Here is a 24,500-nt window from a genome sequence, read left to right as displayed (position 1 = left end):
AAACCCTGCCAGTGCCAGGGGGTGTGATGCCAGCTGTGTGGCTGCTCCCAAATTCCATGGTTTTACCATCCCAGCAGCACCCTGGAGATGTTGGGAGTGACAACCATCACCTCACACCTCCTCTCCAGCAGGAGGCCTGGGGTTTGCAGCCTGCCCAGCTCCCAGTCCTCCTCATACTGGTTTGTAAGGGGAGGTGAATGCTTGAGGGCTGCTCCAGCAGATCCAGCCAGGACACTGGGATGGAATGGGACAGCCAGCCCCACACCAGAGACTCACCTGGCCCATTCCAGGTGTCTGGTTCCTGAGGGTTTTCTCCAGGATCTGGCTTCTCCAGCTCCCTCGGACTCTCCAGAGCATCTCTGGACTCTGCAGCAGGAGGGGGAAGGCAGCAGGTCACGAGCAGGGAATTCCAGAGGCAGCATTCCACGGGGGACCAGCAACACCCGGGGCCACGATGGGGCACAGGGAGGGGATCCCCCTGGGAATGCCCCATCAACCCCATCCAAACCCCTCCACCCCAAAGACCTCCCACCCTAAACCCCCCCCCCCACCCGGCACACCCCTCTCCCTTCACCGCTCTATTTGTGGCGTACTCATAGCAACTTGATAACAATTATTTTCTCCATTAACTGCTGCTGGAGATGGGCTGATAAAGGCAATCTGCATATGACAGTGTGGCAGATTAGTGCCCAAAGTACATGTTTGCCTTGGCGTCCCGGGCGGATCGAGAGCGCTGAGCCCAATCGATCGGCGCCACCGCGCCCGCCCAGGGGTGACGTCACCGCCAGTGCAGATTATTAATACAGGTGATAAGCGCCATGATTAACATCAAATAAATCAATCACCGGGTATAAAAGTCCTATTATTTTTGGCTATAAATCAAAGTGCCTGGCATATCGATTTTTATCCATCGCGCTGAAAGCTTTAGTGGCCGTTATTGCTGCTGGGCCTTATCTCTGCTATCACCTCTTTATCGAGGCAGGCCAGTGCCAGGTGCAGCTCCGCGCCCCGGCTCCGGCTCCTCGCCCCCAGCCCGCCTGCCCCATCAGATAAGAGCCCTCACTTCTCTCCACCACAGAGCAAAGTTTGCCTGGGAGACCTCCCCGACTCAGATAGTGGGGTCCCTTCCCTGCTCCACTTATCAGGTTCCCTCCCTGTCTCAATTTGCAGGCTCCTCTCCCTGCTTTGTTGTAGGATCCTTTCCCTGGAATTGGGGTCTCTCCTTGCTCCAACTATCAAGGTCCACTCCCTGCCCCAAATGGGGTTCCTGGCCTGCCCCAAATACTGAAGTCCCTTCCTTGCCCTCATTATCTGTGTCCCTGCTCTGCTCCGGATATTAGGATCTCTCCCTGTCTCATCTCTTGGGGTTACCGGGGTCCCTTCCCTGTCCCAACTCCCAATATTCCTTCCCCTCCCCAGCTCTCAGGGTCCTCCCCTGCCCCGGCTGTGGCTCCCTGGTGCACCATAGCCTGGCTGTCCTGCTTTTGGGGACACTTTTTCCCCAATACAAAGCGCCGGGGTCAGCGCGGTTCGCCGGGAGCTCGGTGAGCCGGCGCAGCCTTGCCCCGGCGCGGTTATCTCAAAGGGCGCTGCAAACATTAACTGATTGGGATTTGCCCCCACCTCCACAGGAAGGAACTTGAAGGATATCTGGGACTGTTTCAGCCCGGCCCTGAGTCGCAGCCACCTTTGGGGCGCGGCACGGCTCGGCACGGCGGCAGCCTGGCGGCTGCGTGGGCAGCGCGGTGCCACCGACGGCCCCGCGCCACCAGCCCACCCAGGGCCACCACCTGCGGCTTCTGGGGCTGCCTGGCACCTTGGGGGAGTCGCCTGGGACACCAAAGGGATGTGACTTTGTCCCCCCGGGTGGGGGAACTTTGCACCCCAAGGGACGTGACTTTGATCGTGGGCAGGGAGAGGGACTTTGAATTCCAAAGGATGGGACTTTGGACCCCGAGAGGTCACTCTGCATCCCCGGGATGGGACACTTTGCACCCTAAGGGAATGTCACTGCACGCCAAGGTAGGGTTGCACCTAAGGGGTCACTTTATATCCCAAAGGGTCACTTTAAAGCCCAATTATGTCCCTCTACTTCCCAAGAAGGTCACTTCATACCCCAAGGGACACGACTTGGCAGCCCGGCCTGTCCACAGGGTGTCCTGCCACCAGCCAGAGGCTGCCCAGGGGAATGGAACCCCTCAGGGACACCAGAGTGTCACTAGCCCACCAGCCCCGAGGGGTGGCCACGCTGCTTCCTTAGCTAATGAACATCAGCAGAGACAATGCCCAGCAGGCTGCTGTGGTGGCAGAGCCTGTCCCCGTGGGGAGGGGACAGCAGGGACGGCCCCAGGGCTCACCTTCACTGCCGGGGGGGCTGGAGGTGTCGCGCTCGGCCGAGCCCTCGCAGTCCGAGGTGGCCCCGTCCCTCTCCGAGGGGCTCTTGTCCCCCACTGGGACATCCTCAGCTTCCTCCATGGCTGCCAGGGAACCTGTGGGGACACAGACAGGGCGGTCAGGAGGGGACAGCCAGAGGGAAAAGATGCCAGGGGGTTTTCCCAGTTGGGAAATCAGGAAGCTGGGAGGAAATCGCACACAGGGAAGGAAGGGAAAGCTCTGCCCAGCCATCCTGGGGTACACTGTCCCCTTGCAGAGATGGCCATGTCCTGCTCCAGGTGTCCCCTCCCTGAGGCACTGGCAGCAAGAGGGGTCCTCTGCACACAGATGTGGCATCACCTGTCCCCAAAAGGGCCACCAGAAATGTCCCCACCACCCCTTACCTAACAGAGGACAGGGGGATGACACTGCAGGGGGACACAGGTGACAAACAGAGTGCACATGGGGGACACCCCCCAGCCCTGCCATCCCTCTTGGCCGTTTCCATGGCAATGCAGCATCCCCAGCCAGGCAAGCAAGGCCCAGCAGTGGTGGCACACATGGCTGGCACCGCACGATGCCGCGGTGCCACCGGGGCTGCCCGGGCGCCAGCCAGGCTCAGGATTGGGGATCAGGGAGGGGATCAGGGGGGGATCAGAGCAGGGCCAGCCCGTCTGCAGACCTCAGCTGCTCGCCGTGACTCCAGGCATGTATATTTACAGCAGCAGAACAAAGAGCCCATAATCTATACAAAGCACACAACAATGAGCGTGAATAAAGAGGCTGCCGGAGAAGGGAAGGCAATTTATTCTAATTCTGCTAATTTCAGTTCCAGCACAATTAAAAAGGCTCTGATAATATTCAGAAACAATCGCCAGCTAACAAATCGTTTCTCCCGCTGTAAATGAAACATTGTTAGGCTAATTTCTTCCTTCACGCCTTCACGGCTCTTGGGCTTCTGATAAAGTTAACCCAACGCTCGCCTGCGCCGGGGTTTGGCACCTCCAGCCTGCCCAGGGAGGAGTGGGTGGGACTGGGAAGGGATGGGTGGGACCAGGAGGGCACCTGGCACCCACCCAAGGGTGCTGAGACCACCCACATCCTGCTGGGAACAGCGGGAGGAGGATGAGGATGGCTTTGGGTACCACAGTATTGTGGCCTACAGGGCTGATGGGCATCCAAGAGCATCCCATCCATGATCCCTGGATGTATCCCATATCCCACCCCAAAATACCCATCCCCAGCCAGGAGGGAAATGAGGATACCCCATACAAATCCAGCTGGGCTTTGAGTCCTGTGGTGTCACCAAGTTCCTACAGGGATGAAGGGTGGCCAGCAGCATCCCAGTACCACAGCACTGGTGTCCCTGGATGCATCCTGGGATGACCCACATGCCACCCTGAAATATCCACCCCCAAGCAGGAAGGAGATGGGGATGCTCCATCTGAATCCAGCTGGGGTTTGGGTACTGTGGTGTCACCCCAACAGGGATGATGGGGAATCAAGAACCCCAGAATCTTGTCACTGTGATCCCTGGATGCATCCACATCCCATCCCAAAACACTGAGGCCCAGCCATGAGGAAGATGAGGATGCTCCATATAAATCCAACCGTGTCAAACCTGGGATGGGGATGACTGGTGGCCAACAGCACCCTGGAATCATCTCACACAGTCCCAGGATGAATCCCACATCCCACCCCAAAACACTCCCAAGCACAAGGGACATGGGGATGCTCCAGAAACACAAAACCATGTAAAACCAGGGGTTTGGGGACCATGGGGAGGTTGGGTGGCCAACAGCACCCCAAAATTGTGTCTTGGGATGCATCCCCACCCCACTGCAGCACCCCACTCCCCCACCAACCCCCAGGGATGCACTGCCACCACTCCCAGCTGCACGGGTTAAATGAACCACTGGGAAAAAAAAAAATCAAAAAAAGAGGAAAAAAGAGGAAAAAAGGAAAGAAAAAAAAAAAAAAAGGCAAGTGAGGGAGAGGGAGCGTGGAGCAGAGCATCACTTGCCCAGGATTGCTGGGAGCCCTGCACAGTTATCACCACACACAGCCTCCCTCGGCTGGCCTGATCTGTCTATTCTTCATTAAGCAAATACGCTGAAATGGAAATGAAAACATAATAGCTATTTGATTCTCGGAGAGATATTTTGCATATTGGTTCAGTGCTGATAGTGGAATTTCATCAACTCCCTTTTTTCATGCTTTAAAACTGAATTACTGAGGCTGGTTTTACAGAGAGGGGAAGAGCCAAAAAACGCTCCCTTCCAAGATACTCCGCTTCGACGATTAACTCTTCTCCCTCCCTCCTTTTTTTTATTGATAACGAGCAAGGATTTCTTTTCTTTCTTTCTTTTTTTTTTCTCCTCAAAAAAAAAAAAAGAAAGATAGTGACTCTAAAAACTTGCAGGAAGCTGAGGCAATGTGCCCGTGTCACCAAGGCTGGGCCGAGGGTCGGCATTCCCAGGGAAACCCGGAGTTATCCAGGTAATGATTTGATCACTGCTCTCCAATTAAAGGTTCTCCCAGCGCAGGAACAGTAAAGCTTTTCTTGATTCTTTGTGCTCAGCTGGTAAATTAAATAAAAGGCAAAAGAATATAGGGAATCAAGGAGGAGGGGAAAGGGAGGGGGGGAGTTTTCCAGGCTGCCAAGAGCGAGACCCTGGGCGCTCGGAGAGCCGGCACGGAGACAAGAGCAAAGTGATAAGAGGCCTTGATAACAGATAGAAAATAGCAACAGCCACAGACTTTCCCACCGGCTCTGGAGCAGGGAGGAGGAGGAGGAGGAAGAGGAGGAGGAGGAGTTCCCATGGTGGAAAGCAGGTCCTGGATTGGGAACACGTGCAGGCTGGTGGCAACCTGCCTTCGCCGGCTGGCGCTCGGCGCTGCCGTCAGGTCCAAGTGTTTATTTTTAAATACGAATTTAAATAAAAATTTCCCATCCGACTCCTTCCAATTCCCATCTCTGGAAGCGTTCAAGGCCAGGGTGGATGGGGCTGGGAGCAACCTGGGCTGAATGGAATGTGTCCCCGCCCGTGGAGGGGGAGGGAGGAGATGAGCTTTAAGGTCCTTCCAACCCAAACCCTTCTGGGAATCCTCCGTCCTTATTTCTAAAAATAAAAATTCCTCCAAATCCCATTGGGCAGGGGATGAGTCCAAGGAAGGCTCCAGGAGCCAGGGAATGAGGGACAAAGCCCAGAGCTGGGTGGCCTCACATCCCAAACCTTCTCTCCAAAGCTCAGCCTTGGCTCTGGGTGTCACTAGGGGGGACAGTGGGGACATCCCAGCTGTGCCAGGGCATCCTGGGGGATATTCCAGCTCCAGCAGGCAGACAACAGAATGGAGGATCCCTTCTCCATCCTTCCAGCTCCTCCTCATCCCTGCGCTGCCTCCATCCTCTTCCAATTAAAAAAAACCACAATAATAAATACTACTAGCAAATAAATAAATAAAAATTACGATGAAAACCAACCCAAAAGGAGGTGGGCAAGGCAACAAACCAAGTTTTGGGATGCAGAAAGCATCACCAGGATGCTCATCCATCACCTCGTGCCAGGAATTCCACTCTGGCATCCCTTCCTCACTGCCCCTAAATCACCTCTCTTCCCCCCAAATCATGGAGCCAAGAGCAAAGGGCTGCAGGAGCAGGCTGGCATTCCTCAGGGAAAGATGCTCCTGGAGCCAGTCCCAGCTGCTCCTGCAGCAAAGGCAGCCCTGGTGGTTTGGTGGGACCTGGAGCATCCCGGGATTCCCCAGGGTCTGGGGCTGTGCCGTGCCAGAAACACCCGGAGAACAACCCAGGCTGCAAATCCCGGTATCTGATGGGCCAGCAGCCTGCTCTTCTCACCCAATTCCTCCCTGGGCCCTACCAGTGTTTGTTTTACCAACGACCTCGGCTGCTCCTGAGCCTTTTCCCTGCGGATTGGGAATGCCGAGCCGGGACAAACGAGGTTTGGTTTCGGTGGATGCGATCCTGATCCAACAGCACATCTCCCCTCGGTGATGCTGCTCTAAATTCCAATCGTCTGGAATTGTTTGGGAGGAAAATTGGCTTTTCTGAGCACAGTCAGCCCTCTCTCCTATCAGCCTGGCTGCAGCATCCCAAGCCAGGCTCTTCCCATGGATATCTCCCCATGAAAGATCAGCCCTGTGCATGGAGCCGATAGCAGCTGGGGACGGCCCCAGGGGGATTTATCTCAAATTTGGGGCCCTTCTCCATCACCTCCAGATAAAACTCACCCTCACCCTGCCTGTGGTGCCCTGAGAGAAAAGGGCAAGGAACAAAAGTATGGTTGGAGAATTTGAAGGTCCAAGGGGGGAAATTTATAATATATAGATCATGATTTGGGATTAAATTATTACTGGTTTATCCAGTAAGTGGTAGGGATGTTGGGATTACTTGTGGGGGATATTTATAATAATTCATAAATTAAATTTATAGACTTTATAGGCATTTTTGTATTTAGGTCTAATTTATCCAAGAGGGGAATAGGGGATAGAGGTGCTGGGTGGTGCTGCAATCTTTGATGGGGAGATGCTCCAAACTGCTCATAAGGGGTTTTACAATGATTAATATTATCATATTTATAATCTATTAGGCCTAATTTATACCAGCTGGGAAATAAAGGGTGGTGGGGCAATAGAGATGGTGGAGGCATGAGCTGCCAATGTTCACGGGACGATATTTACAACAATTGTTAAATTTATAATAATGATTAAATTTCTAATATATTTAGACCTTATTTTTCCAGGATGAGGAACAAAAGACAGAGCAGGAAGGGAGGTGTTGGGAAAGCTCGGATTTCTCACAATGGGATGGGATGGGGAGCTGCTCCAGGAGAGGAACGAAGGACAGAGTGGGAATGGAGGTGTTGGGAAAATTGGGATTTCTCACAACGGGATGGGATGGGGAGCTGCTCCAGGAGGGGAACGAAGGACAGAGTGGGAAGGGAGGTGTTGGGAAGGCTGGGATTGCTCATGATGGGATGGGGATGGGATGCTGCTCTATCCCAACCACCACTGATGGACCTTCTGATGGAAGCTCCCTACCCTGGACCCAGATGAACTTTAAGCTCCTTCCCAACCCAAACCACTCCAGGGCAAAATCCAGAAAAAAAACCACACACCTGGGATGGATCCCCTGGAGCATCCCCGGGTGCTGTGCTGCCCCAGGGGAGCCCCCCAGGGAAGAGCAGAAACGGGGAGAGGCCGAGCCTGAGAAAAAGCAGCGCTGCTGATAGGAGAGGGATTGGTTTCAGCCGGAGCTGCTCGCTCTGCCAAGCCCAGGGTGCAGTTACTGAACATTCATCACTGCCTGAACTCTGTAACTTTATCAGCAGCGAGCGGCGCCAGCCCCGGCCCCGCCAGCCCCGGCTCCGATGGGCCGATAAACCAGAGAGAGATTCCGGGAGATTGGGGCGCTCCGGGGGCCGCCATTCCCTATAGGAACGGATCGGGAGGAGGGAGAGAGAGGCAGCGAGGAAAACCCAGGGACAATGACAATGGAGTGACTTTAGGTTTCAGATGGGGTCGATAAGGCCCTGATAGATTTGGAGAGAGGACAGAGTGGAATGGAGCCGTCCCTGGCGCGGCAGATGGATGGGATGGCTCCGGGAGAAGGGATGCGCTGAACGTGGGCCAGGCTGGAGAGCACACGGAGCCTGCTCAGAGCACTGCGGGGAAACTGAGGCAGCTGGGCACACTGCGACAGTCTGGGCTCCTCACTGGGATGGAGACTGGAGCTGTCTCCATCCAAACCCCATCCAAGAGCAGCTCGAGGTGTTTATCCCCGTGGTGATGCAGGATGCGGGCGCTGATACGCACCAGTGTGGGAAAGAAATTCCAAAATTCCATCCGTGATGATCAGGCTCTGAGCAGCCACCCCTGCTCCCTGCCAAAGGGCAGAACTGGGGGAAAATCCCTCTCAACTGGGATCCTTCTTCTCCCACCTGGAATAACAGCTGGGGGTGGGGATGCTCAGGCAGCACTCGCAGCACATCAATTCCAGGTGACAGCGAGGACACAGGTCAAGCTCTGGGCTAATCCAGCGACAAATTACCCTGGAGAACTGAGCTGGAGCCATCCCCCTTCCTGTGGGAACTCTCCAGGCCCTGCCAGGTCCATCCTGCTCCCGAAAGCGATGGAAAGGGAACAGGAATGGTTTTCAGTGTCCACCCAGCTCGGGGTGACGACATGGCTGGAGGGATGGGGACAAGGATGGGGACAAGGATGGGGACAAGGATGGGGACAAGGATGGGGACAAGGATGGGGACAAGGATGGGGACAAGGATGGGGACAAGGATGGGGACAAGGATGGGGACAAGGATGGGGACAAGGATGGGGACAAGGATGGGGACAAGGATGGGGACAAGGATGGGGACAAGGATGGGGACAAGGATGGGGACAGCAGCAAAGCTGCTCTGGCTGCCATGTCCCTGCTGCTCCCAGTCCCTCAGGATGCCCAATCCCAGCTCTCAGAGCCATCCTGGAACACTCCAGGGACGTGAACAGGAACCGTGGGGGCTCCAGGGGCAGGCAGGGACCCTCAGAGGGCACAGCCAGGTTGGGTGGCACCGAGCCTGGCACACGGAGATCCCTGGGACAGCACTGCTCCCAAAATCCTTCCCTGCCTTCCCAGCACACCATCCCTCAACTCCAAGCCCTTCTCCTGCCCAGCTCCGTGGACGCCGAGTTCTCTCCGTGCAAACGTGCCTGCGCTGCCTCTCTCTCTTTCTTTTTTCTAATTTTTTTTTTTTTCCTGTTCTTGGCATTTTGGTGGAGCGAGATAAGAGCGAAAAACAACAGAGCTGCTCGGAGAGTGAAAAAGGGAGATAGATAACACAGATACAGACTCCTACACAAAACAGTCCTGGCTTTATCTCTGCTTTTTATCACAGTTCCCCTAAAAAAAATAAAGAGAGCAGCCCAACTGGAATGGGGCAGCACATTAAAAAATGAACTTTATACTGTTTGCTCTTTAGTTTTATATTTAGATGAAACAAACTCAGAGGCTCGTGGTCGATACCTTTTCCAAACCAAAAAGTCTGGAAGCTCTGTTTGCTCCAGTGGGGATGATGAGTGAGGAAAGTCAAGGAGTTGAGGATGGATGGGGCAGGGGGATGAGGCAAAGTACCCAGGGCAGCATCCTGCAGGAGAACCAGAGAAATGGAAATGCTTCCTGAGCATCCGTGGGTGCTGCCAGCCTGGGGACAAATCCCACCTGAGATGCCCCTGGCACCACCAGGATCCTGGCAATGTGGCACAGCTGGCAAAGCCCGAGATGCCAATGATGGGAGCAGGTCCCAGGATGCAGGAACAGCATCTCCATCCCAGCACAGGGACCTGACTGGATGTGCCCTACACCCCCACCCACGTGGCTGCCAAAAATCCTTTGTCCCCCCATTCCTGAGGGCACCTCACAGGGCTCTGCCTTCCTGTCGGGAAAAGCATTTTGGAGCAGCAAAAACCCAACTCCCAGGGCACGGCCAGAAACAGGGAAGGAAGAGAAAAAAAAAAAAATAATAAAAATGGACTGGAGGTTTTTCCCTCCCCTCGCACTCCCTTCCCTACCTTCTTTTTGAAAAACATAATTTATCTGTGTATTATCAAGAAATCCAGACACTTTAATCAGTGAGCTATGAAGTCAGTATTTCCATTCTTATCTAGCGGAGGAGTGGAAATGGAGAGCAGATAGGCAGCTCCGAGCCCGGCCGTGGTGGGGAATGTTAATGGGAGGAGCGGCAGAGCCATTGGCTACCGAGCCGCCGCTATCGCTGCCATTATCGGGCCCTTATCGCGGCAACCATCGCAGCGCAGTAATGGGGCCAGTTCAACTTTCCGCATTATCATAGGAGCTGCGAGGAGCATGAGAGGCCTCGGCTGGGAGATGGAGAAGAGAGAGCGGCCAAACTTCCCGGCGGAGCAAGGAAGGGAGGGGAGGGAAAAGCGGCTTTGGCACAGATGGGGATGCTCTCCCTGCTGCTGCTGCCAGGCTCGCATCCCGAAAGTCCTGGGTGCTGTCCTGGAGGAACAGCTTCAAAGCCATGGGGATTGACCTCACTGAGCACCCCAAAAACTCTGGGTATCGACGCTAAGGTGCATTCCCAAAGCCCAGGCACCGATCTCACCAAGCATCCCAAAATCCTGGGTACCATCCCTAGGCGTGTTCCTAAAGCTACAGGGACTGACCCCACTGAACATCCCAAAAGCTCTGGGTACTGCCCTGGAGGAACAGCTCTAAAGCCATGGGGACTCACCTCATTGAGCATCCCAAAAGCTCTGGTTATCGACCCTAAGGTGCATCCTCAAAGCCCAGGCACTAACCCCAAAACCCCAGGCACCGATCCCATCAAGCATCCCTAAACCCTGGGTACCATCCCCAGGCGTGCTCCTAAAGCTACAGGGACTGACCCCACCGAGCATCCCAAAAGCTCTGAGTATCAACCCTAAGGCACATTCCCAAACCCCAGGCACTGAGCCTGAGAAGCACCTCCCAAAACCTCAGGCACCAATATCACCAAACATCCCAAAACCCTGGGTACAATCCCTAGGTGCATTCCTAAAGCTACAGCGACTGACCCTGCTGAGCATCCCCAAAGCCTCAGGCACAGCCTTAAGGTGAATCCCAAACTCCTTCAAGCATCCATAAATTCCTGGGCACTGACCTCAAGGCACATCCTTAAAGCCCCAGGCACTGAATCTGTTGGCAAACCCCAAAGTCCAGGGTTCCAAACATTCCCAAAATCTTGGGCTCCAACCCCAAAGCAAAGGGTACCCACCCCATCAAACACCCCCAAACACTGGGTTTGCAGTCTCAAAACTGCAGGCATCATTCTTAAACATTCCCAAAGCTCCAGGCACTGACCCCACTGAATGTCCCAAAAATCTCCAGGCACTGTTCCCAACAGGAACCCTCAAAAACGCAGGCACCGATCCTAAACGCTGCCAAACTCCAGGCACTGACCCCATCAAACACCCCAAAACCCCACGCCAGTGATCCCAAAATCTCCAGGCCATGACCCCACTGAGCATCCCCAAGGCCTGGGCACATCCCCAAATCCTAGGGTCACCCTCCCAGCCGGCCAAGGCCGAGGGAAAACAATGGATCCACATTTCATCAGATGAACAAATTAGAGGAGCACATTTCCTCCACGCGCTATCGAATGGGAGATGTCAAGAAAATATGTTGATGTGAGAAAGAGGAGATAAAGAATTATTTTGGAGGAAAAAAGCCGTGGAAGGCTCTTATCTGGAGTGACTCATAGGCACACACTCCTTAACCCCACTGCAGCCCAAGGTCAGCAGTTGCATTCCTTTCGCCATTTCAGCCCTTCCAAAAAAACATGCTGCTGCAGGAACAATGTGGAGCCTTTGCCGGGCAGCCATCGGAAGAGGGAACTGTATTACCCCGAAACACTTGAACTTTCCTGATAAAAGGAGCAGCAGGACACAGCCCGGCCAAGCCAGAGCGGCCAAAAGCCCTGAGTCAGGCAGCAAAAGGAGTCATGGGATGTGGCGCAGAAAAAAAAAAAAAAAAAAAGGAGATATCAGCCTCCTGCTCCTATTCCTGCTCTTCTCCAAAGTGGGGGAGCTGATATTTTGGCCCCACAGGATGAAAAATCCATGCCCTCGGCATGGAGCAGAGGTGGAGCGAGGTGCAGGGCTGGCACAGAGGCCTTTTCCAATTTATCTTCTTAAATGTTGAATTCTGAGAAGCTCCAGGTTGCTGGCTCCTGCTCAGAGCTCACATCCCTCTCTCCGAGCACCATCAGCTCTGAGCCCTGGCTGTGCCTCTCTGGAAGGTCTGGGCTGCTTTTCCCTCCACACCAACGCCCCATCCAGTGTTTTCCAAGGCGGATCACGTTGGATTTTTTTGCAGCAGGATGGACGGCACGCATGGAAAACATCCTGAGAACATCCTCTTCCTTCGGCCAGCACGGCTGTGTTTGACCCCAAATCCACCAACACCAGCAGCTCCATCCCCAGCCCTGCTGCTCCCAGTTTGGGCAGCGCTGTCCTTTCCTTTCCCAGGATTGTGGGTGTCCCCTCAGGGCTGGGAATGTCACAGGACACGGAGATTGCTGTGCCAGGATGGATATGGATGTGGTGATGCCTTTGGGGTGCTGCTGTGGCATCCCAGGGGCTGCCCCTCTCCAGGAACCTTGGCATTTCCTCCTTGCACAATTCCCTGTGGGGAAAGGATTGCTTTCTTCCCAAGCCTTGATTGCCGAGCTGGCCACATCACAACTTGGCCAAAGGCAAAGCTGCAGCTTGCTAGGTGGCCTCGTGATTCACCATGGAAAATAAAACCTTGCCCAACCTCACCACTTGGGATCCCGAGGTGCAAATCCCGGCTGGAGGTGACTTCCTCAGGATGCCAGGGACACTCCATCGCTGTGGCTCTGTGCCTGCCCCGTGTGCCCGGGCTGGGGGCGTCCCTTTGGGGCTCAGGAGGTGGAAAAGCAGCAACAGGCACAAAACCAACCCAACCCCAGCGCCCACGAGCCCTGGAGGAGCCGCCTGGCAAAGCCTCCCTCGCTCCAGCAGGGATGTGCCGGGCTCTTGGCAGAACTCGTTCAGCCATGGCCAGCTCGGCTCCAGACCTTGCTCCCTGAGCATCCTCCTCATCCTCCCTGCCTGCTGCAGAGATGGGGATGGCCAGAAGAGCCACCCTAGGATACACCCCCAGCATGGTCCCAAAAGGGTGCCCTGGCATCGAGGGATGATGCATCCCACGGCTGGCAGAGCATGGGGCTGGTGGCCACCAGTGCTACAGGGTGTCCTGGCGTCGAGGGATGAAGTGTCCCAGAGCTGGCAGGTGGCACTGGCCACCAGTGCTATTTCTCCATTATCCATGGATTATCAATGATTTCCTGCTCTGAGCTCTCCCTTTGGCCACCAGGTGCCAACCCTTCTCCTGGAGCTGGGGCCTGCAGGGATGCTCACACCTGGCTGTGGAAGAGGAGGGAAACTTCTTCCAGCATCACCACATCCTCCACTGAGCAGGAATTGTGGGAAACACCTGGGGATGGTGGGGACAACTCCCCACGGTGGGCTCTGCTGGGTGCATCCCACCAGTATCCCACTGGCATCCGAGCAGCCCCACAGCCCAGGGGTCACTCCCAATCCCACCTGTGAGGACCACGATGGGTCCCCAGCCCTGGGAGCCCCTGATGTCACCCACAGCACATCCCAAGAGGCCAGTGACAGCCAGGATGGGCAGAGCCACTGCGGGGGCAGCCGCGCCACAGGGCTTTGCCACCCGCACCCCCGCCAGTGCCAGTCGGATGCCACCGCGCCAGGGCTGGCAAATGCCTCGGGGTGTTTGCACAAGAGGGGAGGGGTTGGCAGGCAGGCAGCGCCCGTGGGTGTAGCAGACATGTGGGACACGGGGATGCCACCCTGGGGATGCCAGGAGTGGGGTACGGGGGGAAGGGGGGGGCTGGGGGAGCCCCGGGATGTGCAGAAAATTCCAGTTTTTGGAGCAGAGTTTCCCTGCTGGTACCCGGCTCATCCCGGGATCAAACTCTCCCCACCCCACGGCGCACCCCAGGGTAGCACCTCCCCAAACACCCCCCACCCACCCCAGCCCGGAGGCGCGGATGGGGAAACTGAGGCACGGAGGTGGCGGGGATGGAAAAGCGCGGCTGCATCAGAGCGCAAGGAGGAAAACAGGCAAAAAAAAAAAATACAAACAAACAAACAAAAAAGCAGCAACCAGAAGAGGCTGAACCAGAGTCACCTGCAAGGGAAGGAGCGACTCAGGGAAGGGAAGGCAGCGGGAAGGAGCGGGCAGGAGGCGTGCCCGGAGCATCCCACGCCACCGGCTCACCACGCCGCCGCTAAAAATAGACGCTGGGTTTGGCCACTGTCATCTTTAGAAGAAAAGCAATTTTCCAAGCTCCCGGGAAGGACGGCTCCCACGGGCACCCCCTGCCCGGCTCCACCATCCCCTTCCCGGCATCGCCACCGAGCCCACGCGGGACGGGCGAGCAGCCGAGCGTGCAGGAGGAAAGGAAAAAAATAAAAATAAAACCACCCAGCCCAACACACCCCCACGAAGAGACGGCGGCTTTAACAGCGCAGATCACACTCGTTATCTGACACCATCTAATAGCAATTAAAGAAAATCCACATGCAAAAATACGACGGTGTTTTTACCTCCCCCCCTCCACCCCAGCCCCGTGCGCTCGCTCGGCGGAGCAGAATGAGAGATAATCATCAAAAAAAAGTCAAAGCTCTCATCAAACTAATGCAACATCTGCAGCCGATAACAGGAGCTGGGAGAGCTCGGCTTCTCAGCCCAGCTCGTTCCACAGAGCACGTGGAGGGGGGGAGAACCACCCCACCACCTTGAGAAATAAAAACACACATGCAGCTGCCCCCCATCAGATAATTAAAGCGCCTGCGTTAATCACATCTGCAGTGGAACAAATTGTTGGAGCCCTTTTGCCCCTCTTTGCTGTGTTTGTTGTTGTAGCGAATCCTGCTCCGGTCTGGTGGGGAGAGATAAGTGGTCCTTATCAACCCTGGCAATCTCTATCAGGATGGAGATCGGGGCTTGGCGCTTATCAGCAGCTCAGATCTACTGCAGCTGAGCTCAGAATAAAAAGGGAAAAGGAAAAAAAAAAAAAAAACAACAAAACCCACCGTAAAAGAAAAAAAAAAAAATAACCACAAACAGGCCCCTGCAACTATGACAAAACATTCGCTTCCAGCTCGCTTAGGAACAAAAAAAAAAAAAAAAAAAAATCTGTATTAAAAGAACAAGGGAGGGGGAGGCACATCAGCGCGATGAGATCAATCTCCCGCTTATCAGGCTCCCCCATCGCAGGACCCGGCGCTGCGAAAGCACCGGCAGCTGCCAGAGCCTCGCTCATCAGCTGGGCGCCCGCGCTCCCATGTTTGAAGTTAATAAATATAACAGGCTATCTGGGTTGGAGATCAGCTCCTGCTCCCTATCAGCCCCTCACATCTATCTACCAGCAGAACAAAAGACAGACACACACACAAAAAAAAAAAAAAAAAAGAGAGACAGAAAAAAAAAATAAGCCACCCCATAAAGCAGCAGCTGCTGCAGGGAGGTTGGTGGTACAGGCAGGGATGGCAAGAAACTGTCCTCTGCGGGCAGGAACCCCCAAAAATGAAAGGGAGAGATGCTCGGGGTGTTTTCTCTGCTATCAAAAGCCACCATCGCGATGCAATCGGCTTTCAAAGCCTCCCCACCGTGTGCCACCGCCGCTGCCGGGGGGGCTGGGAGGGAAGGAGGGAGCGGCACCCCCGGCCCCTCCATCCCCGCACGGCTCCAGCCAGGAAAGGCACGAAGAAAAAAGGAAGGTTAAAGCAGCTGGTTAAATATAGTCCGGTGTCTGATCTTTGTCTTATCTTTGCTGGCGATCGCCCGCTCTCCCGGCGATCTCCCCGCGAGCCTTAATCTGCGCCTCGCATCGGGCTTCAAAAAAAAAAACAACAAAAAAACAAAAAAACAAATCAAAAAACAACAAAACCCCAACCCCACAAGAGAAGGCGAAGCCCAGAGCGAGAACATCGCGTCACCCAGGAAAATAAAATCAGCAGATACCAATCTGGAGGAGGTTTTTAATGCTCCAGCCGAGATGATAAGGAGGATAGACTTTGTGGAAACAGGTCCGGTCTGTACATGAGAGGAGTCTGGTTACCGGAGCCCTGATTCATGCATACCTTCCCTGATGGAGCAGCGGCAGGGCGCTCTCGCCGCGCTCGCCGCCTCTAATGACTGTTTTCATGTTGACACATACAGGAAGGCTTCCAAGCTCTCAGCTCTTTAATCAGTTTTGGCCATCGCCGGCGGCCTGAGATCAGCCTCCCACTTTATCATTTCTTCACATCTCTGCAGAAAAGCAGCAGAGGAAGGAGATACGAGGAGCCGCCGCCGCCCGGCCGAGCTGCCACGGCCTCGTCCTGCCCCAGTTTGCCCCATTAAAGTCCACGCTGGTGGTTACTGGGATCAGGCATCCCACCAGCTCCCGCAGGGAGGGAGCAGTGTCATTCCAGCGCTACCGCTCGCTCCGGTCTGAACGCTCCCGGTTGGACGAGCTGGAGTTACCCAGGCAGGGCTTTTTGCCGAAATAAAGCCGCGGAAGTTGGATAAAGCCAGAGGAGAAAAGGATCCCGAAAAAAAAAAAAAAAAAAAAAAAAAAGGCAGCTGGGACTATTTTTAACTCTCCCCGGGTAAAAGTCTAGCTGAGCGTTATCACCACAGCAATCACCCCAGGCAGGGAAACAGGTAGGTGCAACTCAGCCTTGCAATTATTTCAGGAGAAAGATAAAGGTAGATTATCACATGGTGGCCAGCCTTCCCTATCCTCCCATCTCCCTCTTATCAGCAGCTTCCATCGACTCGAGGGGGAAAGAAAAAAAACACACACACACACACACCGGAGAGGAAGGAGAAAAGCCAAGCTGAGCCCGGCACCGAAAAACTTCCAGCACTTTGCAGGATTTCTCTGCCTTGCTGGTACATCCTCACTGGAGCAAAAAAACAAGAGCCCGGCTCGTGGGCAGCGAGACCCTCTGGAATCACCATTCCACAGGGATGTGACCAAAGTCCCGTGGGACCCTGTGGCCGCTCCTTATGGCCACGTCCCACCTGGGCCGGGATGCAAAGAGGGATTTAGGGCGGGGGGGGACACAGGGAAGGGTGGAGGGTCAAGGACAGCGTGGCCGGTGGGGAGGATGGCACATGGGGACCATGGCGCATGGGGACGGTGGCACGGCGGGTCCAGCGGCACCCAGGCAAATGGGGGTCTCCATGCGGGAAGGGGAGCCCCTGGCAGGGTCGGGGTGCTGTCCCCATGGTGAGGAGCCCCTGGCAGGGCTGGGGTGGCCCAGCGGCGATGGGGAGCCCCCGGGGGGGCGGTTTGGGGAGCCCCTGGCCCCGGCTGCCGGCGTTGGATGGGAGGCAGGCGGGGGAGATAAGATCACAATTTCAGGCCGTCCCGACAGAGCGATGTTATCAGGACGGGACTTGCAGAACGGAATATTTTAAAGCCTTATCAGGGCCCCCATCGGGAGCCGGTACCGGAGCCACCGCGCTGGCGGGGGGGAGGCGGCGCGGGACGGGGGAGCGGCGGGGACAGAGACCAAGGCGGGCGAGCGGCCGGTAGTGGGAACGGGAACCCACGGCGGCCGTCCCGGGTGGCTCCCCGGTGTGTCCCGGGTGTGTCCCGGGGGGACCGAGCGAGGAGGTGCGGGAGCGCTGCCGCCGTAGGGGTGGCGCATAAAAACAAGGAGGGGAGGGTGCCGTGGCCAGCACAGAACAAGGGAGGGGAGTACCGCTAGCGGCGACTCACGTTTGATCTGCCGGGGGTTGCTCTGTTTCCTCCTGGACATCGCTCGGCGAGGGGCGAGCCCGGCGCCCCGGCTGGCGGCTGGGCGGGCGGCAGGTGGGTGGCGGCGGGCGGGCCCCCGGCTGCTCTCATGCCCGCCCGCCCGCCCGCGGGGCCGGGGCCGGGCCGGGGCCGGGGCCGGGCCGTGCTCGGCGGAGCGAAGCCGCCGCCGCCGCCGCCGCGGGATTTTCTCAATGGGCGCCGCGCCGGATCAAACCCGCGGAGCGCTCCGGGGGGGCGGGGCCTGCGCCGCCGCCGCGGCCGCCCATAGGCCCCCGCCCCCCGCCGGCCACGCCCACCGGATGGCGCGCGCGCAAAGGGGCGGGGGCTGCTAGGGGGGCGGGGCTAACGGGGAAAGGGGGCGGGGCTTCGATGATCGGTCCCTGCGGGGGCTCCGCGCCCTCCGCTCCCCCCCCGCGGGGTCCCCAAAAACCTCCCGCGTGTCCCCGGCGAGCCCCAGCAGGCTCCGCTCTCTGCTCTGGGTTTCTGACCCCACCCCGATAGGTCGGACCCCCCTTTTGGGTTCCACAGCCCATGCTCAGCATCCCAGACTCTCCTTTTGGGGTCCTCAGTCCTTCTTTGGGTTCCCCAAATTCCCCTTTGGGGTCCCTTGTGGTATCTCTGGAAGCTCCTACACACACAGCAACCCCTCTGCTGGGACCTCAGTGCCCTCACTGGTGCCTAATTCACCTTTTGCAGATCCTCAAAGCCTCTTATAGGCCCCCAAACCTTTCTGTGGGGTCCCCAGGGGCTCTCTTTTGGATCCCTTAGAACCCCTCTCATTTCCAGACGAATGGCCTGGTGACTTCTGTGGCCACCGTGATCCCAGCTTGGGGTCGGTGACACCCCAGGACACCCTGGGGACAGTGTAGGGGTCCTGGGGTCCCCCCTTGGCATCATCCCTGCCAGGTGACCTGTGAGCATGAAGAAATTTTCGGGTGAAATGTGGGTTAAACAGTAGCCACTTAGATTTTTGGATCCATGATGGGAATATTTTCCTGTGAAAAATAATAATTTCTTCCAAACTGGACCTTGCCCATGACTGGTCTTGGATCAGGGCGATTTGCTGGTGGTGATGGCTGGTGGTCCCCAAAAAATGATGGAGTTTTTGGATCAGTGGAGGAGCTGGTGGGCTGTGGGGACATGGCACAGCTTGGTCATATCCCTTCTCCATCTATCCCCTGACATGGGATGTGCTTTTTTCCCCCCTTTTCTTCTTCTTCTTCTTTTTTTTTTTTAAAGGGTTTTTAATTAACTTCCTGTTTCAATGGTGGGATAATGAGTTTTAAGCAGCACATGATTCCAGTAAAGAGGTCAAACCGGCAATGAGGATGTCAAAAGAAATTAAGTTAGGAATTAAGAAGAGATCCAGGGGAGAAAAAAAAAACCCTATGGAAGGAGGGAGATGCTGTTGAGTTCAAGGCTCTGCTGGCCCCCCCACCTTGGCTGACCACCCCCCAAAACGAACCTGGCGGCGCCTTTCACCTCGAGTGGCCTCGAATCGCCGCCTTCCTGGAGACCAACCCCCCCGGGGGAGCAGCTCATCTTCCAGAGCCTTTCCTTTCCTTCCCAGCCCGGCTTTGCTAGGTCCGGCCCAAGGAGCCCGCAGTGGCCTCTGCTCTGTGTCACTCGCGATGGTTCTGACTCCATCAGGGGCTGCTGCTGGCGAGCCCAAATCCACCCCGGTTCTTTCGGGGGTCTCCAGCCTCCCCCCGGTTCTTCTCCAGGGATTTTGGGGCTGGGGGGCACCGCAGATCCAGCCGGGTGCTCTGGCACATCCATGGATCTCCAGCGGCACCGCAGCTCCCGTGGCACTCACCTGGCGTGTTTGCTTACGCCGAAATAATTAGACAACCATTTAATTAAACACAGCATCATTAACTGCACGGATTTGAGGGGCTGGGGGTGAGCCAACACCGACGAGGCGCCCAAATTTCCTCTCCTCGGGAGGCAGCAGGGGGATGGGGGCTATCCCCGGCTCTTTGTGCTGGAAAAAGCGGTGGCAGCATCCCGAGGGGACGAGGGGACATTGTCACACCCACGGGGAGCTGCTTCTCCCCCCCAAAAAATGCCCAAAAATCCCCGCTGGAGCCGGCGGGTGCTGCTGCCCTGCCCTGGGGAGCGAAGGAAACAGGTTGTGGTCCTTCCCCTGGCACATTCCTTGCCACTATCCCTTTAATTCCCTTTTTGGCACCATCCCAGAGCCACTGAGACCCCTTCCCCAGACCCGACAATTCGCACCCAAGGGCTGGATAATCCCGGTGTGGGGACATCCCGAAATCCCGCATCCCTCTGCCCCATTCCCTGGAGGGACCCTTGGGTGCCCCTGCACGGGGACAAGCGACACGGTGGCGGTGACAGCGGCAGGGCTGGGTGTCTCCCAGCTCCCTTCCCGATGCCGTGGTGTTTGCAGAGAGATTGTTATAGGGGAGCCGAATAAATAGCGTGTTTTCCCGAGGAGTGAATTACACGCCTGCAGAGCAGAGATAATGCGGGAGCAGCCGTTCCCCCCATTGTGAGCGAGGTGACATCTTTTTATGGAGCTGTGTACATTTGTATTAGTGCCAATTAATCTGGCCTGATATTATTAGAGACGCGGCGACAGGAGGTGGCGGAGCAGGAATGTCAATGGGAAGAGCCGAGGCGCTGCCTCCGCCGGATTTCAGGGCTCAGGAATGGCTGGGGGGGAATCTTGGGGGAGCTTTGCTGAGCCCCCGGTGCCAGCACGGTCTGCCAAGGCTCCAAAATCAGCTTTTTTTCCAGCTCAAAAAATCCGATTTGTCTTGGGCTGCAATGCAGGATGAACTCAGTATGGATTCCATCACCATCTGTTGGAAGCAGGAGGAGCAGTGATTTTTATCTCCAGGGGGGGATATTTTCTGTCCATGGCCATGCAGTCCCAGGGCAGGGCTGATCAAATTCCATCATCCCATGGGGAGATGCTCCAGCCAGGGCAGGAGCCGAGCATTTCCTACCCAGATCAAAGGGGAGATTTGGAACAGCAGAGCAGCCTTTTCCCACTGCATCCCAGAGGAAAACCAGAGCCTTGCACATCATCCCTGCAGCTTTGGAGGAAAACTGCACCTTGTGCAGGAGCCCTGCTCCAGCAGAACCACATCTGTCACTGCAGGAGGATGCAGCCACCATGGAATGGGACTGCACCAGGGTATCACGTTGTATTCTGACTCTGTCAGTGTTTTGTTTGATTGTTTAGGGTTTATTTTTTATTACTGCACTTTCTTTTTAATTTTCCTAGTGAAAGAACTGTTATTCCTATTCCCATACCTTGCTCTGAGAGCTCCTTAATTTCAAAATTATAATAATTAGGAGGGAGGGGGTTTACATTTTCCATTTCAAGACAGGCTCCTGCCTTCCTTAGCAGACACCTGTCTCTCAAACCAAGGGGTTTTTTTTTTGTCCCAAGAGGGAGGACTGGCACCACGGTGCCCCACCTGCAGAAAGGCCCTGCCACCTGCTGGCAGCAGAACCTGGTCATGGGTGCCACTTGTCACCTGCCTGTGGCTCAGCCTCGGGTGGCTGCCAACAGCCCGGGGTCCTCTGTGGCTTGGGCATGGATGTGACATGGGCAGGACATGGCTTGGACAAGGCAGGAGCAAAGCCTGGGCATGATTTGGGCACGGTTTGGGCACGGCTTGGGCACGTCCCTCCATGACTTGGGCACGGCTTGGGCATGTCCTGTGCAGAGAGGCTGCTGTGGAATTCCAGGCTCCTGGGAGCTGCAGTGGATTAAAACAAATCCCAACCATAGAATTATTGAGGTTTGAAAAGCCTCCAAGATCATCGAGCCTCAACACTGCCAAGGCCACCACTGAACCATGTCCCCAGGTGCCACATCCACGTGGCTTTTAAATCCCTCCAGGGATGGGGACTCTGCCACTGCCTTGAGCAGCTGTGCCAGGGCTGGAGAAACCTTTAATATCCAACCTGAACGTCCCCTGGCACAGATGATGCTGGATGCTCCTGGAACCAGGTGGGAATGTGTGGATGAGCAGCCCCCACATCCCAAACCCAAGCCTGGGATGCCTCAGTGCTTATTTCCCCTTCCCTCTTATTGATCTCCATCTGCAGGAATGATGTTCTAACTCCCGAAAGGAGCAATCCAACCAATTCCTGGGCTTCAGGAGCATCACTGCTGGCAGGATGGCATCCCTGGGGGCTGCAAGGTTCCTGTGCTCCTGTTCCCACCCTTCACAGCCCCCAGAGCTCCAGGTTTTCCTGCATGAATTCAGCATCAGGGGTGCAGGATCCTGCTGCTGCGTGTGGTCCCAGCCACACACCCCAGGGAGGAAGGTGAGAGCTGAGCTTTAAATTCCTGCTGTGCAAGGAACGGCCAGATTTGACTCAAAAGCAAGAAAAAAAAAATTCTAAATCTTCAGCCCCTGCTTGCAGCGTGACAACCATGGTGGATCCCGTTATCCTCCAGGCTTTATGGAGAGGCTTAAAGCACCTCTGGCTCAGAAACTGGGATGTGGGGCTGAGAAAAGAAAGCTGAATTGAGGGGCGGGGGGGGTTGAAGAGCAAACAGCTTGAGGAAAATTTAGAGTGGTGGCAAGAAGCCAAGAAATCCCCCAAGGGGCTTCATCAATGCCAGGCACCTCCCATGAGACCCACCCTGGGGCCGGCTGTGGAGCTGTCCCATCCCTGAGGATGCAGATCCTGGCTCAGGACGGTGCAGATTGGTCCCAAATCCCGGGGGGTGCAGGGTTGGGACCCCCAGATGTGCCAGGTCCCACGGGAGCCCCGCTGTGCTGCTGGCTCCTGCTGAGCAGGGAGTTAATCCCCAGCAGGGAGAAGCTGCCTGGCTTTGCATCCTCACTGGAATTACGGTGACAGGGGCCTGCAATCTTCCAAGTGACAAACGCTGCTGGATAATGCAGGACTCAGCAAACCCGGGGGCTTTAGGGAGCTCAGAGGAGCTGATGGGTGGGGGGGACTGAGGGATTGGGATGTGGGTGAGAGCAGGGTGAAAGAATGGGGGGGAAAAAAGACTCACATTTAGAGGGGAAAGGATTAATTAAATAATTCAGCCCCCAGAGATGTGGGGATGATGCCAACATCATCCCAGAGGGAGCAGAGCCTGAGGTGAGCATCACTTGTGTCCTGGGCTTCCTTAAAATGGGTGCAGCTTTGGGAAGGGGTCCCTGCAGCCACCCCAGGGCCCTGGGGATGGGTTCCAGCCCTTCAGCGTTCCCCTGGCTCCCATGAGATTCATTTGCAGCTGCCCAGGTGATGAATCTGGAGGTGTGGGAGAGCTCTGGCAACAACCAGGCATGAAATTCTCCTCCTCCGCCCCGCAGGTTTGCTGCCCTGGTGAAATATAGCACAGGGAAAACATAAAAGTCCCATTTCCAGCTCCATAATATTTCCTGCCAAAACAAAGTAAAATGTGCCGCCTTAAATTTTCTGCAAAATTCTTTTGAGGTTATTTTTTTCCCTAAATTAAGCCATACTAATTATTTTCAGCCACTTTATCTCCACTCTGCAACACACCAGGAGGGTGCAGGCGGCAAGCATTTTAAGCCTCCATAAACAAAAGAGTAGTTTGGAAAATAATTCTATCAATTAATCAAATTAATCCTGCAGTTTTAGTTACAAGCCCCGAGTGGCGAGGATCCCAGCCGGCGGTGCCGAGCTATCTCTCACTGACAGCGGCTCCGTGTTGTGATTGTGGCAGTAATTAAAGGATGGAATACACCGCCCTCGTGGCAGCTCCTACCCCGGCCCAGAGGTCAGCTCGAGGACAAAGTGGGGACGGGAGAACTGGGCCTTCATCAGCACTGCCATCATCTTCATCATCAATCGCCAGCAGCAGCAGCAGCAGCATCGCTATCACCGTCATCATCACCATCATCATCACATGGGGATGAGAAAAATGGGCCCTCACCAGCATCATCATCATCATCATCCTCCTCATCATCATCATCAGCAGCATTGCCATCACTGTCATCATCACCATCCTCACATGGGGATGAGAAAAATGGGCCCTCACCAGCACCAGCATCATCATCCTCCTCCTCATCATGATTATCAGCAGCAGCAGCATTGCCATCACAGTCATCATCACCATCATCATCACATGGGGATGAGAAAAATGGGCCCTCACCAGCACCATCATCATCATCCTCCTCCTCCTCCTCCTCAGCAGCAGCAGCAGCATTGCCATCACCATCATCATAAAAAAGAGATGGGCAAAATGAGCCCTCACCAGCATCATCATCATCCCCCTCATCCTCATCATCACCAGCAGCAACAGCATCGCAATCACCAACTCTGTCATCATCATCAAATGGGGATGAGCAAAATGGGCCCTCACCAGCACCATCATCATCATCATCATCATCATCATCATCATCATCATCACCATCATAAGTCAGGGATGAGCAAACAGGGCCGTCACCAGCACTGTCACCATCATCATCACTAACACCATCACCATCACCATCATCATCATCATCATCATCACCATCTTCATAAACTGGGGATGACCAAATTGGGCCATCACCATCATTATCCCCATCACCATCACAAATGGGGATGGTTAAACTGGGCCATCATCATCATCACCAACACCATCACCTTCACCATCACCACAAGCTGATGACCAAACTGAGCCATCAACACTCGGTCATGACCAAACTGGGTAACCCCATCACCATCACCAACTGATGGTGACCAAACTGTGCCACCACTGTAACCAACTGATGGTGACCAAACTGTGCCATCACCATC

At 55.5% G+C, this 24,500-nt stretch overlaps 1 protein-coding gene across 3 annotated transcripts in view; it reads right to left on the bottom strand.

Moving 5' to 3' along the window:
- ZFPM1 (zinc finger protein, FOG family member 1) overlaps positions 1 to 17,958 on the bottom strand; it is a 33,684-nt gene extending 15,726 nt beyond the window's left edge. Inside the window, exons 1-3 of one of the 3 annotated variants that reach the window (XM_088172121.1) lie at positions 17,715 to 17,958; positions 2,358 to 2,489; positions 277 to 366 (exon numbers count right to left, since the gene is read on the bottom strand). In XM_088172121.1, coding sequence (XP_088028247.1) covers positions 277 to 366; positions 2,358 to 2,489; positions 17,715 to 17,754 — 262 coding nt within the window. In that variant the 5' untranslated portion in view covers positions 17,755 to 17,958. Of the gene's footprint in view, positions 1 to 276; positions 367 to 2,357; positions 2,490 to 15,964; positions 16,746 to 17,714 lie in introns of those variants that run through there. The other 2 variants (XM_088172122.1, XM_088172123.1) reach the window with 2 other exon arrangements.
- Between the last annotated feature and the right edge of the window lie 6,542 nt (positions 17,959 to 24,500).

Source organism: Sturnus vulgaris, chromosome 12 (assembly GCF_052056855.1).
Source record: "Sturnus vulgaris isolate bStuVul1 chromosome 12, bStuVul1.hap1, whole genome shotgun sequence".
Lineage (NCBI taxonomy): Eukaryota > Metazoa > Chordata > Aves > Passeriformes > Sturnidae > Sturnus > Sturnus vulgaris.
Note: the sequence above shows the minus strand (reverse complement) of the source record. Positions and strands in the feature narration are given on the sequence as shown.